The 15,972-nt window shown below is 65.0% G+C and overlaps 1 protein-coding gene across 1 annotated transcript; it reads right to left on the bottom strand.

Moving 5' to 3' along the window:
- Window positions 1-39: 39 nt before the first annotated feature.
- IL11 (interleukin 11) lies at window positions 40-7,497 on the bottom strand. The gene is made up of 4 exons (XM_069882748.1): window positions 7,456-7,497; window positions 2,076-2,345; window positions 1,878-1,964; window positions 40-273 (listed from the first exon to the last, which is right to left on the bottom strand). Exons 1-4 carry the CDS (start codon window positions 7,495-7,497, stop codon window positions 40-42), a joined length of 633 nt encoding a protein of 210 aa, XP_069738849.1.
- Between the last annotated feature and the right edge of the window lie 8,475 nt (window positions 7,498-15,972).

Genomic DNA, 15,972 nt, shown 5'->3' with positions numbered 1-15,972 from the left:
CCTTACACGCAACTAATAGAGTGAGACCACGCCCCCTCGCTAAGCCCCGCCCCCTGGCGGCTCCCGGAAGCCCCGCCCATCCCGGAAGTCCCGCCCCCCCCGGTCCCTCACCAGGTGTTCGAGGCGCCTCCCGAGCCGCTCGAGCCGCGCCTGCAGCGCCGCCAGCTCCGAGTCCAGCGGCCGCAGCGCCGCCCCCGGGCCGCCCCGCCGCAGCCACTCGAGCAGCGAGCGGTACCGGGCCAGGTCCGCGCTCAGCCGGCTCAGCGCCGCCGCCTGGGGCACCGCTGGGGTCAGGGACCGGCGGGGAGGGACCCCAGAGCCACGGGGACCCACCCCGGGCCCGCGGGAACCCACCCCGGGCCTGCGGGAACCCACCCCGGGCCCGCGGGGACCCACCCCGGGCCCGCGGAACCCACCCCGGGCCCACGGGGAGAGACCCCGGGACCACGGAACCCACCCCGGGACCACGGGGAGAGACCTCAGGCCCACGGGAACCCACCCCGGCCCACGGAACCCACCCCGGGCCCACGGGAACCCACCCCGGGCCCGCGGGGAGAGACCCCAGACCCATGGGAACCAACCCCACACCCACGTGGGACCGAGAGATCCATGGGAACTGACCCCAGACCCACGGGGACCAAGCCCAGACCTACGGGGAGAGACCCCAGACCCATGTGAGACCAAGAGATCCTTGGGAACCAACCCCAGACCCATGGGAATCGACCCAGACCCACGGGAAACAAGCCCAGACCCACGGGGAGAGACCCCAGACCCACGGGAACTGACCCTGCACCCACGTGGACCAAGAGATCCATGGGAACTGACCCCAGACCCACGGGGAGAGACCCCAGACCCACAGGAGACCAAGCCCAGACCCATGTGGGACCAAGAGATCCATGGGAACCGACCCCAGACCCACAGGAAACGAGCCCAGACCCACGGGGAGAGACCCCAGACCCACAGGAACCAACCACAGACCCATGGGAACCGACCCCACACCCATGTGGGACCGAGAGATCCGTGGGAACCAACTCCAGACCCACGTGGAGAGACCCCAGACCCACAGGGAGAGACCCTAGACCCACGGGAACCGAGCCCAGACCCACGGGAGAGACTCCAGACCCATGGGAACCCACCCCACACCCATGTGGGACGAGAGATCCATGGGAACCGACCCCAGACCCACGGGGAGAGACCCAGACCCATGTGAGACCAAGAGATCCATGGGAACCAAGCCCAGACCCATGGGAACTGACCCAGACCCACAGGAATCGACCCCAGACCCACGGGGACCAACACAGACCCATGGGAACTGACCCCACACCCACGAGGGACCATGAGATCAATGGGAACTGACCCAGACCCACGGGAACTGACCCCAGACCCATGGGGAGAGAGCCCAGATCCACGGGGACCAACCCCAGACCCACGGGGAGAGACCCCAGACCCACGGGAACCGAGCCCACACCCACGTAGGACTGAGAGACCCACAGGAACCCACCCCAGACCCACAGGGGACCAAGAGATCCATGGCAACTGACCCCAGACCCACGGGAACCGAGACCCCAGACCCACAGGAACTGAGACCCCAGACCCACGGGAACCGAAAAACCCACGGGAACTGACCCCAGACCCACAGGAACCGAGATTCATCCACGGGAAAGTGACCCTAGACCCACGGGAACCGAGCGCAGACCCACGGGGACTGAGATTCATCCACGGGGGACCCCCTCCCACGGGGAACCCGCTTCCACCGGAGACCCCAGGCCCACAGGGGACCGACCCCACCTGGAAAACCCTCTCCGACCCACGGGACCCCACGGACCCCGCTTCCCCCCTGAATTTTCCCCCTTCCCCACTGGTGTCCGTGTCCCCACCTGGATGTTGGCGAGCTCCAGGGCGCTCATGGAGAGCACGGGGAGAGAATCCAGCTTGTGCTCCCCCTCCGCTGGGAATCGCGACTTCTGCGGAGATGGAGGAGGTGGGGGGTGTGTCAGCCCACGCGTGACCCCAAAACACGCGTGGGGAGGGGGGTTAGGATGGGGAGGGGGCCACGCGTGGTACCCACGAGGAGCGGCCAGGAAGGCTTTGGTGTCGCTGAGCAGCGCCTTGGCCAGGCTGACGATGCCGTCCAGGTCGACGCGGGGGTCCGGGGGGGCGCAGGCGGGGGGGGGCGCCCCCAAACCGGGCCACGGACCCGGCCACAGCCCCGGCCACAGCCCCAGCAGAGCCAGCAGCGCCCGCCACGGAGACCCTGCGGGCACGGACACGCGTGGGGGAGCTGCTCCGGGGCTCCCAGGGCTCCCCAGGCTGGGATTCCGCAGCTCCCAGTGCTCCCAGTTCTCCTAGGGCTGGGATTCCACAGCTCCCAGTGCTCCCAGTGCTCCCCGAGCTGGGATTCCACAGCTCCCAGTGCTCCCAGTGCTCCCGAGCTGGGATTCCGCAGCTTCCAGTGCTCCCAGTGCTCCCGAGCTGGGAATCCGCAGCTCCCAGTGCTCCCAGTGCTCCCCGAGCTGGGGAATCCGCAGCTCCCAGTGCTCCCAGTGCTCCCTGAGCTGGGATTCCACAGCTCCCAGCGCTCCCAGTGCTCCCCGAGATGGGATTCCACATCTCCCAGAGCTCCCCGAGCTGGGATTCCGCAGCTCCCAGTGCTCCCTGAGCTGGGATTCCACAGCTCCCAGTGCTCCCAGAGCTCCCCGAGCTGGAATTCCACAGCTCCCAGTGCTCCCAGTGCTCCCCGAGCTGGGATTCCACAGCTCCCAGGGCTCCCAGTGCTCCCCGAGCTGGAATTCCAGAGCTCCCAGTGCTCCCAGTGCTCCCGAGCTGGGATTCCACAGCTCCCAGTGCTCCCAGTGCTCCCCGAGCTGGGATTCCACAGCTCCCAGTGCTCCCAGAGCTCCCTGAGCTGGGATTCCACAGCTCCCAGTGCTCCCAGTGCTCCCCGAGCTGGGATTCCACAGCTCCAGTGCTCCCAGTGCTCCCGGGGCTGGGATTCCGCAGCTCCCAGTGCTCCAGTGCTCCCAGCGCTGGGATTCCACAGCTCCCAGTGGCTCCCAGTGCTCCCCGAGCTGGGATTCCACAGCTCCCAGTGCTCCAGTGCTCCCCGAGCTGGGATTCCACAGCTCCCAGTGCTCCCAGTGCTCCCCGAGCTGGAATTCCACAGCTCCAGTGCTCCAGTGCTCCCCGAGCTGGAATTCCACAGCTCCCAGGCTCCCAGTGCTCCCCGAGCTGGAATTCCACAGCTCCCAGTGCTCCCAGTGCTCCCCGAGCTGGGAATCCGCAGCTCCAGTGCTCCAGTGCTCCCTGAGCTGGGATTCCGCAGCTCCCAGTGCTCCCAGTGCTCCTGAGCTGGGATTCCACAGCTCCCAGCGCTCCCAGTGCTCCCCGAGATGGGATTCCACAGCTCCCAGTGCTCCCAGTGCTCCCCGAGCTGGGATTCCACAGCTCCCAGTGCTCCCAGAGCTCCCTCAGCTGGGATTCCACAGTTGCCAGTGCTCCCAGTGCTCCCCGAGCTGGGAATCCGCAGCTCCAGTGCTCCCAGTGCTCCCAGCGCTGGGATTCCGCAGCTCCCAGTGCTCCCAGTGCTCCCCGAGCTGGGATTCCACAGCTCCCAGTGCTCCCCGAGCTGGGATTCCACAGCTCCCAGTGCTCCCAGTGCTCCCAGTGCTCCCGGGGCTGGGATTCCACGGCTCCCAGTGCTCCCAGTGCTCCCCGAGCTGGGATTCCGCAGCTCCCAGTGCTCCCAGTGCTCCCCGAGCTGGGATTCCGCAGCTCCCAGTGCTCCCGGGGCTCCCGGGGCTGGGATTCCACAGCTCCCAGTGCTCCCGGGGCTCCCGGGGCTGATGCCGGTAATTTGGGGCTCCCGGTGTTTCTAGTATTTGGGGCTCCCGGTATTTGGGGCTCCTGGAATTCGGGGGTTCCCGGTATTTGGGGCTCCTGGATTTTCGGGGTCTCTCTGTTTGGGGCTCCCGGGGCTGATGCTCCCGGTATTTGGGGTTCCCGGCGCTCCCGGTATTTGCGGCTCCTGGAATTTGGGGTTCCTAGGACTGATGCTCCCAGTATTTGGGGCCCCCGAGGCTGGTCTCCGGTCCTCCAGGTATTTGGGGCTCCTGATATTTGGGGCTCCCGGTATTTGGGTGGTCGCGGTATTTGGGGCTCCAGATATTTGGGGGCTCCCGATATTGGGGCTCCCGGTATTTGGGTTCCCCGGTATTTGGGGTTCCAGGTATTTGGGGCTCCCGGTATTTGGGGGTTCCCGGTATTTGGGGCTCCAGGTATTTGGGGGCTCCCGGTATTTGGGGGCTCCAGGTATCTGAGGGCTCCAGATATTTGGGGCTCCAGATATTTGGGGGCTCCCGGTATTTGGGGCTCCAGGTATCTGGGGGCTCCCGGTATTTGGGGTTCCCGGTATTCGGGTTTCCCGATATTTGGGGCTCCCGGTATTTGGGGCTCCAGGTATTTGGAGGCTCCCGGTATTTGGGGTTCCAGATATTTGGGGTTCCAGGTATTTTGGGGCTCCCGCTATTTGGGGGGCTCCCGGTATTTGGGGCTCCAGGTATTTGGGGCTCCTGATATTTGGGGCTCCCGGTATTTGGGGTTCGCGGTATTTGGGGCTGCAGATATTTGGGGGCTCCAGATATTTGGGGCTCCCGGTATTGTGGGGTTCCCGGTATTTGGGGCTGCAGATATTTGGGGGTTCCAGGTATTTGGGGCTCCCGATATTTGGGGCTCCCGGTATTTGGGGCTCCCCGGTATTTGGGGCTCCAGGTATTTGGGGGCTCCCGGTATTTGGGGTTCCCGGTATTTGGGGCTCCAGGTATTTGGGGGTTCCCGGGGCTCCCGGAATCCGTGGCTCCCGCTCCGCTCCCGTGTCCGGGTGGGGGGGTCCCGGGTGGGGGGGGGGTCCCGGTAGGTGTTTTTTGGGTGGGGGGGGGGGGGGGGGGCCCTTAGCGGGGGGGCGCGGCGGCTCCGCGCTGGGAGGTCCCGGGGGTGGAAATTGTGATGCGGCTGAGTCAGGGGCGGCCCCCTGCAGCCCCCGCCATGGGGGGGGGGCTCCTTCTCCCCCCTCTGCGCCCCCCCTCCCCCCTTCCCCCCAGCCTCCTAACCCCCCCCCCACGCGGTGTCCGTGACCCCCCCCCACCCCCCCCCAATAATCCTGCGGGGAGCGGTCGCCCCACGATGGGGAGGGGGGGGAGGGGGCTCCTTCTCCCCCCTCAGCGCCCCCATTCACCCTTCCCCCCGCCTTCTAACCCCCCCACGCGTGGTTTTTGACCCCCCCCCCCAATAATCCCGCGGGGAGCGGTCGCCCCGGGGCGGGCAGGTGCGAGCCGGGCGCCGTTTGTGGTTTTTTGGGGGGGGGGGGGTGGGGGGGGGGGGGGGCGAGGCCGCAGCTGCCCGAGCCCCGAGGCCACGGGGATGGACGCGCCCCGTCCCGCCGTGGGTGAAGGGGGGGTGGGGGGGGGATCCACCCACGGACACCCCAACCCTCACCCGAGAGAGGAGGGGGGGTGGGGTGGGGGGGTTGTCACGGTGCCCGACCACCCCCCCCATGCTTAGACCCCCCTCCCCACTCGTGTCTCCCCCCTACTCACAACCAGGGAGCCCCCCCAATGCTTTAACCCCCCTCCCCACTCGTGTCTGTCTCCCACTCGCAACCAGGGAGCCCCCCAATGCTTTAACCCTAACCCCCCTCCCCACTCGTGTCACCGTACTACTACGCAGAAACCATCCCCTAAAGCTTTAAACCCCCCTCCCCACTCGTGTCTCCCCTACTCACAACCAGGGAGCCCCCCCCAATGCTTTAACCCCCTCCCCACTCGTGTCACCCTCCCACTCCCAAACAGGGAGCCCCGCCCCAATGCTTAAAACCCCCCTCCCCACTCGTGTCTGTCTCCCACTCACAACCAGCAGCCCCCCAATGCTTTAACCCCCCTCCCCACTCGTGTCACCCTCCCACTCCCAACCAGGGAGCCCCCCCAATGCTTTAACCCCCCCTCCCCACTCGTGTCCCCCTCCCCACTCGTGTCCCCCTCCCACAATCCCAACCTGGGAGCCCCCCCAATGCTTTAACCCCCCCTCCCCACTCGTGTCCCCCTCCCACTCGCGACCAGGCGACACTTACTCGTCATGATGTGCCGGGGGGGGTGGTTTGTGGGTCTTCCCTGGGGTCTTCGCACCTGCGGGACCCACTCGCGACGTTGAGGAGGGGGGGGAGGCGTGGGGGGGGGGGGTGTCGCTCGCCGTGACCGATGGACACGCTCCCACTCGCCGTGAAACGCTCCCACTCACTGTGAAATGATCCCACTCACTGCGACACGCTCCCACTCGCCGTGAAATGCTCCCACTCAGCGTGACACGCTCCCACTCACTGTGAAACACTCCCACTCACTGTGAAACACTCCCACTCACTGTAAAACGCTCCCACTCAACGTGAAACGCTCCCACTCACTGCGAAACGCTCCCACTCACTGTGAAACGCTCCCCACTCACTGTGAAACACTCCCACTCACTGTGAAACGCTCCCACTCGATGTGAAACGCTCCCACTCAACGTGAAACACTCCCACTCACTGTGAAACGCTTCCACTCACTGTGAAACACTCCCACTCACTGTAAAACGCTCCCACTCAACGTGAAACACTCCCACTCACTGCGAAACGCTCCCACTCGCTGTGACACGCTCCCACTCGCCGTGAAATGCTCCCACTCACTGTGACACGCTCCCACTCGATGTGAAACGCTCCCACGCTTCCAGAAACACTCCCACTCACTGCGAAACGCTCCCACTCACTGTGAAACACTCCCACTCGACGTGAAATGCTCCCACTCGACGTGAAACGCTCCCACTCACCGTGACACGCTCCCACTCGCCTCGAAATGCTCCCACGCTCCCAGAAAAGCTCCCACTTGACGTGACACACTCACACTCGATGTGAAACGCTCCCACTCACCGTGACACACTCCCCACTCACCGTGACACACACTCCCACACTCAAGGACACGCTCCCACTCGCCGTGACACGCTCCCACACTCCCAGAAATGCTCCCACTCTCAAGGACACACTCCCACTCAGCGTGACACGCTCCCACACTCACAAACACGCTCCCACTCACTGCGAAACGCTCCCACTCACCGTGACACACTCCCACTCGACGTGACACGCTCCCACTCACCATGACACGCTCCCCACACTCCCAGAAATGCTCCCACTCTCAAGGACAACGCTCCCACTTGGTGTGACACACTCCCACTCGATGTGACACACTCCCACTCGACGTGAAACGCTCCCACTCGACGTGACACGCTCCCACTCACTGTGACACACTCCCACTCACCGTGACACACTCCCACTCACCGCCGACACGCTCCCACTCACTGCGAAATGCTCCCACTCACCGTGACACACTCCCACTCGACGTGACACGCTCCCACTCACTGTGACACACTCCCACTCACCGTGACACACTCCACTCGACGTGACACGCTCCCACTCACCATGACACGCTCCCACACTCCAGAAATGCTCCCACTCTCAAGGACACGCTCCCACTCGGCGTGACACACTCCCACTCGACGTGACACACTCCCACTCGGACGTGAAACGCTCCCACTCACCGTGACACACTCCACTCGACGTGACACACTCCCACTCACTGTGACACGCTCCCCACTCGACGTGACACACTCCCACTCGACGTGACACGCTCCCACTCGACGTGAAACGCTCCCACTCGACGTGACACGCTCCCACTCACTGTGACACACTCCCACTCACCGTGACACGCTCCCACTCACTGCGAAATGCTCCCACTCACCGTGACACACTCCCACTCGACGTGACACGCTCCCACTCACCATGACACGCTCCCACACTCCCAGAAATGCTCCACTCTCAAGGACACGCTCCCACTCGACGTGACACACTCCCACTCACTGTGACACACTCCCACTCACTGTGACACGCTCCCACTCGACGTGACACACTCCCACTCGACGTGAAACGCTCCCACTCGACGTGACACGCTCCCACTCGACGTGACACGCTCCCACTCACCGTGACACGCTCCCACTCGACGTGACACACTCCCACTTGCTGTGAAACGCTCCCACTCAATGTGAAACGCTCCCACTCACCGTGACACACTCCCACTCGATGTGACACACTCCCACTCGATGTGACACGCTCCCACTCGACGTGACACACTCCCACTCACCGTGACACACTCCCACTCGACGTGAATCGCTCCCACTCGACGTGAATCGCTCCCACTCACCGTGACACACTCCCACCCGACGTGACACACTCCCACTCACCGTGACACACTCCCACTCGATGTGACACACTCCCACTCGATGTGACACACTCCCACTCACCGTGACACGCTCCCACTCGACGTGACCACGCTCCCACTCACCATGACACGCTCCCACACTCCCAGAAATGCTCCCACTCTCAAGGACACGCTCCCACTTGGTGTGACACACTCCCACTCGATGTGACACACTCCCACTCGATGTGACACGCTCCCACTCGACGTGACACACTCCCACTCACCGTGACACACTCCCACCCGACGTGACACACTCCCACTCACCGTGACACACTCCCACTCACCGTGACACACTCCCACTCGATGTGACACGCTCCCACTCACCGTGACACGCTCCCACTCGACGTGAAACGCTCCCACTCGCTGCAACTTGCTCCCCCGCTCAAGGACACGCTCCCACTCACTGCAAAACGCTCCCACTCGACGTGGACACGCCCCACTCACCGTGACTCGCCCCCACTCGCCGTGAATCGCTCCCCCGTGCCCCCCACGCCGGCTCCCCGGGCTCTTTCTCTCTCTCTCCCCCCCCGTTAATTCCCGTCGGGAGGCGCCGCCGCCGCGGTGATGGGTTGGAGGGGGGGGGTGTGGCTGTGGGGGGGGGGTCGGGACTCGCGTGGGGGCGCCGGAGCGTGTCCGTGTGTCCCCCGCGGTGGCTCCGGCGGCTCCTTTATAGCCCGGGCGCCGCGGCCGCCGCGATGACACACGCCTGAGTCACGGCTTTTCCATTCGGGAACGGCTCCGGGGGGGAGAGGAACCCCCCACGGCGGGACACGCGGGGCCCCCCCCCCACCCCTCACACCCCCACCCCCACAAAGCCCCGGGGGGACCCCCGGCTCGGGGGCCGCGCCACAAGCGGCTTCACGCCGGATTCGGTTCCGCACCGGGACCGGGGGTCGGTTCACGCCAGGATCGGGGGCTGAACCGGCCCCGGGGTCGGTTCCACGCGGGGTTCGGTCCCGCAGCGGGGGCTGAACCGGCTCCGGGGTCGGTTTCGCACCAGAACCGGTTCAGCACCAGGATCTGAACCGGCTCCGGGGTCGGTTCCACACGGGATTCGGTCTCGCACCGGGACCTGAACCGGCTCCGGGGTCGGTTTCACACCAGAATCGGGGGCTGAACCGGCTCTGGGGTCGGTTCCACGCGGGATTCGGGGTCTGAACCGGCACCGGGGTCGGTTTCACACCCGAACTGGTCTCGCACCGAGTTCTGAACCGGCCCCGGGTCGGTTCCACGCGGGGTTCGGTCCCGCACCGGGACCTGAACCGGCTCCGGGGTCGGTTTCGCACCAAAACCGGTTCAGCACCAGGATCTGAACCGGCCCCGGGGTCGGTTTCACACCAGAATCGGGGGCTGAAGCGGCTCCGGGGTCGGTTCCACGCGGGATTCGGGGGCTGAACCGGGATCTGAAGCGGCTCCGGGGTCGGTTTCACACCAGAATCGGGGTCTGAACCGGCTCCGGGGCCGGTTCACACGCGGGGATTCGGTCCCGCAGCGGGGTCTGAACCGGCCTCCGGGGTCGGTTTCACACCCGAACTGGTCTCGCACCGAGTTCTGAACCGACTCCGGCGTCGATTTCGCACCAGAATCTGGACCTGAACCGGCCCCGGGGTCGGTTCCACGCGAGATTCGGTCCCGCAGCGGGGTCTGAACCGGCCCCGGGATCGATTTCGTACCAGAATCTGGATCTGAAACGGCTCCAGGTTCGGTTCCACGCGGGATTCGGGGTCTGAACCGGCTCCGGGGTCGGTTTCACACCAGAATCTGGATCTGAACCGGCACCGGGGTCGGTTCCACGCGGGATTCGGGATCTGAACCGGCTCCGGGGTCGGTTTCACACGGGATTCAGTCTCGCACCGAGTTCTGAACCGGCTCTGGGGTCGGTTCCACGCGGGATTCGGGGTCTGAACCGGGGTCTGAAGCGGCTCCGGGGTCGGTTCCACGCGGGGATTCGGTCTTGTCCCGCACCCAAATCGCTTCAGAACCAGGATTGGAACTTGCACCGATTCGGTCCCGGCTCTGGGACCGGTTCCACTCCCGAACTGGTTCCCCCCCTCTCCGGCTCCAGAACCGATTCCACCCGCGATCCCGCCCCGCGTGGCCGTGGGGTCCCCCCCCATGTCCCCCCGTGTCCCCGCCCCCCCCCCCACCTCCTCACTCTGACTCAGCCCCTCCCCCTCCCGGTGTCTCACCGCCCCCCCCCCCCCCCGCCACGCGCGTCACCGACGGGACCCCCGGGGGGGGCGGGACCGGGGGCGGGGACACGGGGGGGGGGGGGGGGACACGGGGGGAGGGGGGTGGTGACACTCGTGGGGGGTGGAGACATCCCTCGTGTGGGAGAGAATCCACGGAGACCACCCACACGGAGCCCTCGTGGAGAGCACCCATGGGGAGCAGCACCCACGGGGGGCACCCACTCGTGGAGAGCATCCATGGGGAGAACCCACTCGTGGAGAGCAGCCATGGGGAGAAGCACCCATGGGGACCACCCACTCGTGGAGAGCACCCACGGGGAGCAGCACCCATGGGGAGAACTCACTCGTGGAGAGCACCCATGGGGAGAACCCACTCGTGGAGAGCAGCCATGGGGAGAAGCACCCATGGGGAGCACCCACCCGTGGAGAGCATCCATGGGGTGCAGCACCCATGGGGAGCACCCACTCGTGGAGAGCACCCACGGGGAGCAGCACCCATGGGGAGAACTCACTCGTGGAGAGCACCCATGGGGAGAACCCACTCGTGGAGAGCAGCCATGGGGAGAAGCACCCATGGGGAGCACCCACCCGTGGAGAGCATCCATGGGGTGCAGCACCCATGGGGAGCACCCACTCGTGGAGAGCACCCATGGGGAGAACCCACTCGTGGAGAGCATCCATGGGGAGAAGCACCCATGGGGACCACCCACTCGTGGAGAGCACCCACGGGGAGCAGCACCCATGGGGACCACCCACTCGTGGGGAGCACCCATGGGGGGCACCCACTCGTGGAGAGCACCCATGGGGAGCAGCACCCATGGGGACCACCCACTCGTGATGAGCCCCCATGGGGGGCAGCCACCCGTGATGAGCACCCATGGGGAGAACCCACTCGTGGAGAGCACCCACGGGGAGAACCCACCCATGATGAGCACCCATAGGGACCACCCTCTCGTGATGAGCACCCATGGGTTGCACCCACTCCTGATGAGCACCCAGTGGGACCACCCACTCACGATCAGCCCCCATGGGGACCACCCACCCATGATGAGCACCCACGGGGAGAACCCACTCATGATGAGCACCCATGGGTTGCACCCACTCGTGATGAGCACCTATGGGGACCACCCACTCATGGAGAACACCCACGGGGACCACCCACTCCTGATGAGCACCCAGTGGGACCTCCCACCCATGATGAGCCCCCATGGGGACCACCCACTCTTGATGAGCACCCAGTGGGACCACCCACTCGTGATGAGCACCCACGGGTTGCACCCACTCGTGATGAGCACCCAGCCTCCTGCCCCACAGCCCCTGCCCCCCAGCCCCTTCTCCTGCCCTACAGCCCCTTCTCCTGCCCCCCAGCCCCCATCTCCTGCCCCACAGCCCCTTCTCCTGCCCCACAGCCCCTTCTCCTGCCCCCCAGCCCCCATCTCCTGCCCCCCAGCCCCTTCTCCTGCCCCCCAGCCCCCTTCTCCTGCCCCCCAGCCCCTTCTCCTGCCCCACAGCCCCCTTCTCCTGCCCCCCAGCCCCCATCTCCTGCCCCCCAGCCCCCTTCTCCTGCCCCCCAGCCCCCTTCTCCTGCCCTATAGCCCCTGCCCCGTAGCCCCCTTCTCCCTCCCCATAGCCCCTGCCCCACAGCCCCCATCTCCTGCCCTATAGCTGCTGTATCCTGCCCCACGGCCCCTGCCCCACAGCCCCATTCTCCTGCCCTATAGCCCCTGCCCCACAGCCCCCTTCTCCTGCCCCATAGCCCCTGCCCCACAGCCCTCTTCTCCTGCCCCACAGCCCCTGCCCCACAGCCCCTGCCCCATAGCTCCTGCCCCACAGCTCCTGCCCCAGAGCCCCCATCTCCTACCCCACCAGCCCCCTTCTCCTGCCCCACAGCCCATAACCCTCAGCCCCCTTCTCCTGCCCCATAGCCCCTGCCCCACAGCCCCCTTCTCCTGCCCTATAGCCCATAACCCCCAGCCCCCTTCTCCTGCCCCCCAGCCCCCTCCTCCTGCCCCACAGCCCCTGCCCCACAGCCCCATCTCCTGCCCCACAGCCCCCAACTCCTGCCCCACAGCCCCTGCCCCCCTGCCCCCATCTCCTACCCCCCCCAGCCCCCATCTCCTACCCCCCCAGCCCCCTCCTCTTGCCCCCCAGCCCCCTTCTCCTACCCCCCAGCCCCCTTCTCCTGCCCCCCAGCCCCCAACTCCTGCCCCACAGCCCCTCCCCCCCTCCCCCCTCTCCTCCCCCCCCATCCCCTTTCCCCAGCCCCACTGCTGTGTCCTACCCCCCCCCCCCCGTGTCCTGCCCCCCATGTCCCCTCTCCCCCTCGGCCCCTCGAGGCCTTGGCCGTGCTGATGGCGGCGCCCGCAGCCGCCAAGCCAAACAGTAAATATTTCGCTGCCAGGTGACGGCCAAAACGAAGGGGGGAAAAAAGTGTGTGTGTGTGGGGGGGGGGGGACCGGACAGACAGACAGACAGACGGACACACACCAAGCAAACCCCCCCCCCCGGCTATTGGGGGTGGGGGCCGCCCCGCGTTGGCGTGTGCCGGCACGCGGGTTTTGGCTTTGGCCTCGCGCCGCGGCCGCGGTTGAAGCCGTCGGGTGTTTTCGCAGACGGCGAAGCCGGATTTGAGGTTTAGAGGGGGGGGACGGACGGACAGACGGACATGATGGGGGGGTTGGGTTGGGTTCCCCCCCCCCCCACTTCGAAGCGCAGGGTGGGTGGCCCCCACATCCATCAGCGACGCTTGCGTGTGCGTGTTGGTTGGGGGGGGGGGACGGACACACGGACGTGCGTCAGGCGGTGACGCCGAGGGGCCCCGCGGGAGGGGGAGGACGGGGGAGAGGGGGGCGCGACGGGGGTCCCGGAACAGCCCCCCCTAAGCGGGAGCAGTGACACACGTGGGTGGGATGGGACACGGATGCTGGGAATGGGGACACGCGTGTGTGTGGGGACACGGGAATGGGGACACGCGTGTGTGATGGGACATGGGAATGGGGACACGCGTGTGTGTGGGGACACGGGAATGGGGACACACGTGTGTGTGATGGGACATGGGAATGGGGACATGCGTGTGTGATGGGACATGGGAATGGGGACACGCGTGTGTGTGGGGACACGGGAATGGGGACACACGTGTGTGTGATGGGACATGGGAATGGGGACACACATGTGTGTGATGGGACATGGGAATGGGGACACGTGTGTGTGATGGGACATGGGAATGGGGACACGTGTGTGTGATGGGACATGGGAATGGGGACACGCGTGTGTGTGGGGACATGGGAATGGGGACACGTGTGTGTGATGGGACACGGGAATGGGGACACACGTGTGTGTGGGGACACGGGAATGGGGACACGTGTGTGTGATGGGACACAGGAATGGGGACACGCGTGTGTGGGGGGACATGGGAATGGGGACACGTGTGTGTGATGGGACATGGGAACGGGGACACGTGTGTGTGATGGGACACGGGAATGGGGACACGCGTGTGTGTGGGGACATGGGAATGGGGACACGTGTGTGTGATGGGACACGGGAATGGGGACACACGTGTGTGTGGGGACACGGGAATGGGGACACGTGTGTGTGATGGGACACGGGAATGGGGACACGCGTGTGTGTGGGGACATGGGAATGGGGACACGCGTGTGTGTGGGGACATGGGAATGGGGACACGGGAATGGGGACACGTGTGTGTGATGGGACACAGGAATGGGGACACGTGTGTGTGTGGGGACACGGGAATGGGGACACGCGTGTGTGTGGGGACATGGGAATGGGGACACGCGTGTGTGATGGGACACGGGAATGGGGACACGCGTGTGTGTGGGGACATGGGAATGGGGACACGTGTGTGTGATGGGACACAGGAATGGGGACACGCGTGTGTGGGGACATGGGAATGGGGACACATGTGTGTGTGGGGACATGGGAATGGGGACACGCGTGTGTGTGGGGACACGGGAATGGGGACACGCGTGTGTGTGGGGACACGGGAATGGGGACACGCGTGTGTGTGGGGACACGGGAATGGGGACACGTGTGTGTGATGGGACACAGGAATGGGGACACGCATGTGTGATGGGACACGGGAATGGGGACACGTGTGTGATGGGACATGGGAATGGGGACACGTGTGTGTGATGGGACACAGGAATGGGGACACGCATGTGTGGTGTCCTGTCACACACGCGTGTCACTGTTCCCTGTGTCCCGTCACACACGCGTGTCACTGTTCCCTGTGTCCCGTCACACACGCGTGTCACTGTTCCCTGTGTCCCATCACACACGCGTGTCACTGTTCCCTGTGTCCCGTCACACACGCATGTCCCCATTCCCGGTATCTGTGTCCCATCACACACGTGTCGCCGTTCCCGTGTCCTGTCACACACGTGTGTCACTGTTCCCTGTGTCCTGGCACACACACGTGTCACCATTCCCAGTATCTGTGTACCGTCACACACACGTGTCACTGTTCCCATGTCCTGTCACACACGTGTGTCACCATTCCTGGTATCTGTGTCCTGTCACACACACGTGTCACCATTCTCAGTATCTGTGTACCGTCACACACATGTGTCACTGCTCCTGTGTCCTGTCACACACATGTGTCACCGTTCCCGGTATCTGTGTCCTGTCACACACATGTGTCACTGTTCCTGTGTCCCATCACACACACGTGTCACCATTCCCGGTATCTGTGTCCTGGCACACACACGTGTCACTGTTCCTGTGTCCCGTCACACACACGTGTCACTGTTCCTGTGTCCTGTCACACACGCGTGTCACTGTTCCCTGTGTCCCATCACACACACGTGTCACTGTTCCTGTGTCCCATCACACACACGTGTCACTGTTCCTGTGTCCCGTCACACACACGTGTCACTGTTCCAGTGTCCTGTCACACACGCGTGTCACTGTTCCTGTGTCCTGTCACACACGCGTGTCACTGTTCCTGTGTCCCGTCACACACGCGTGTCACTGTCCCTGTGTCCTGTCACACACGCGTGTCACTGTTCCTGTGTCCTGTCACACACGCGTGTCACTGTTCCTGTGTCCCGTCACACACGCGTGTCACTGTCCCTGTGTCCTGTCACACACGCGTGTCACTGTTCCAGTGTCCTGTCACACACGCGTGTCACTGTTCCCTGTGTCCTGTCACACACGCGTGTCACTGTTCCTGTGTCCTGTCACACACGCGTGTCACTGTTCCCTGTGTCCTGTCACACACGCGTGTCACTGTTCCAGTGTCCTGTCACACACGCGTGTCACTGTTCCCTGTGTCCTGTCACACACGCGTGTCACTGTTCCCTGTGTCCTGTCACACACGCGTGTCACTGTTCCAGTGTCCTGTCACACACGCGTGTCACTGTTCCCTGTGTCCCGTCACACACACATGTCACTGTTCCTGTGTCCCATCACACACGCGTGTCACTGTTCCTGTG

Source organism: Phaenicophaeus curvirostris, unplaced genomic scaffold, assembly GCF_032191515.1.
Source record: "Phaenicophaeus curvirostris isolate KB17595 unplaced genomic scaffold, BPBGC_Pcur_1.0 scaffold_304, whole genome shotgun sequence".
Lineage (NCBI taxonomy): Eukaryota > Metazoa > Chordata > Aves > Cuculiformes > Cuculidae > Phaenicophaeus > Phaenicophaeus curvirostris.
Note: the sequence above shows the minus strand (reverse complement) of the source record. Positions and strands in the feature narration are given on the sequence as shown.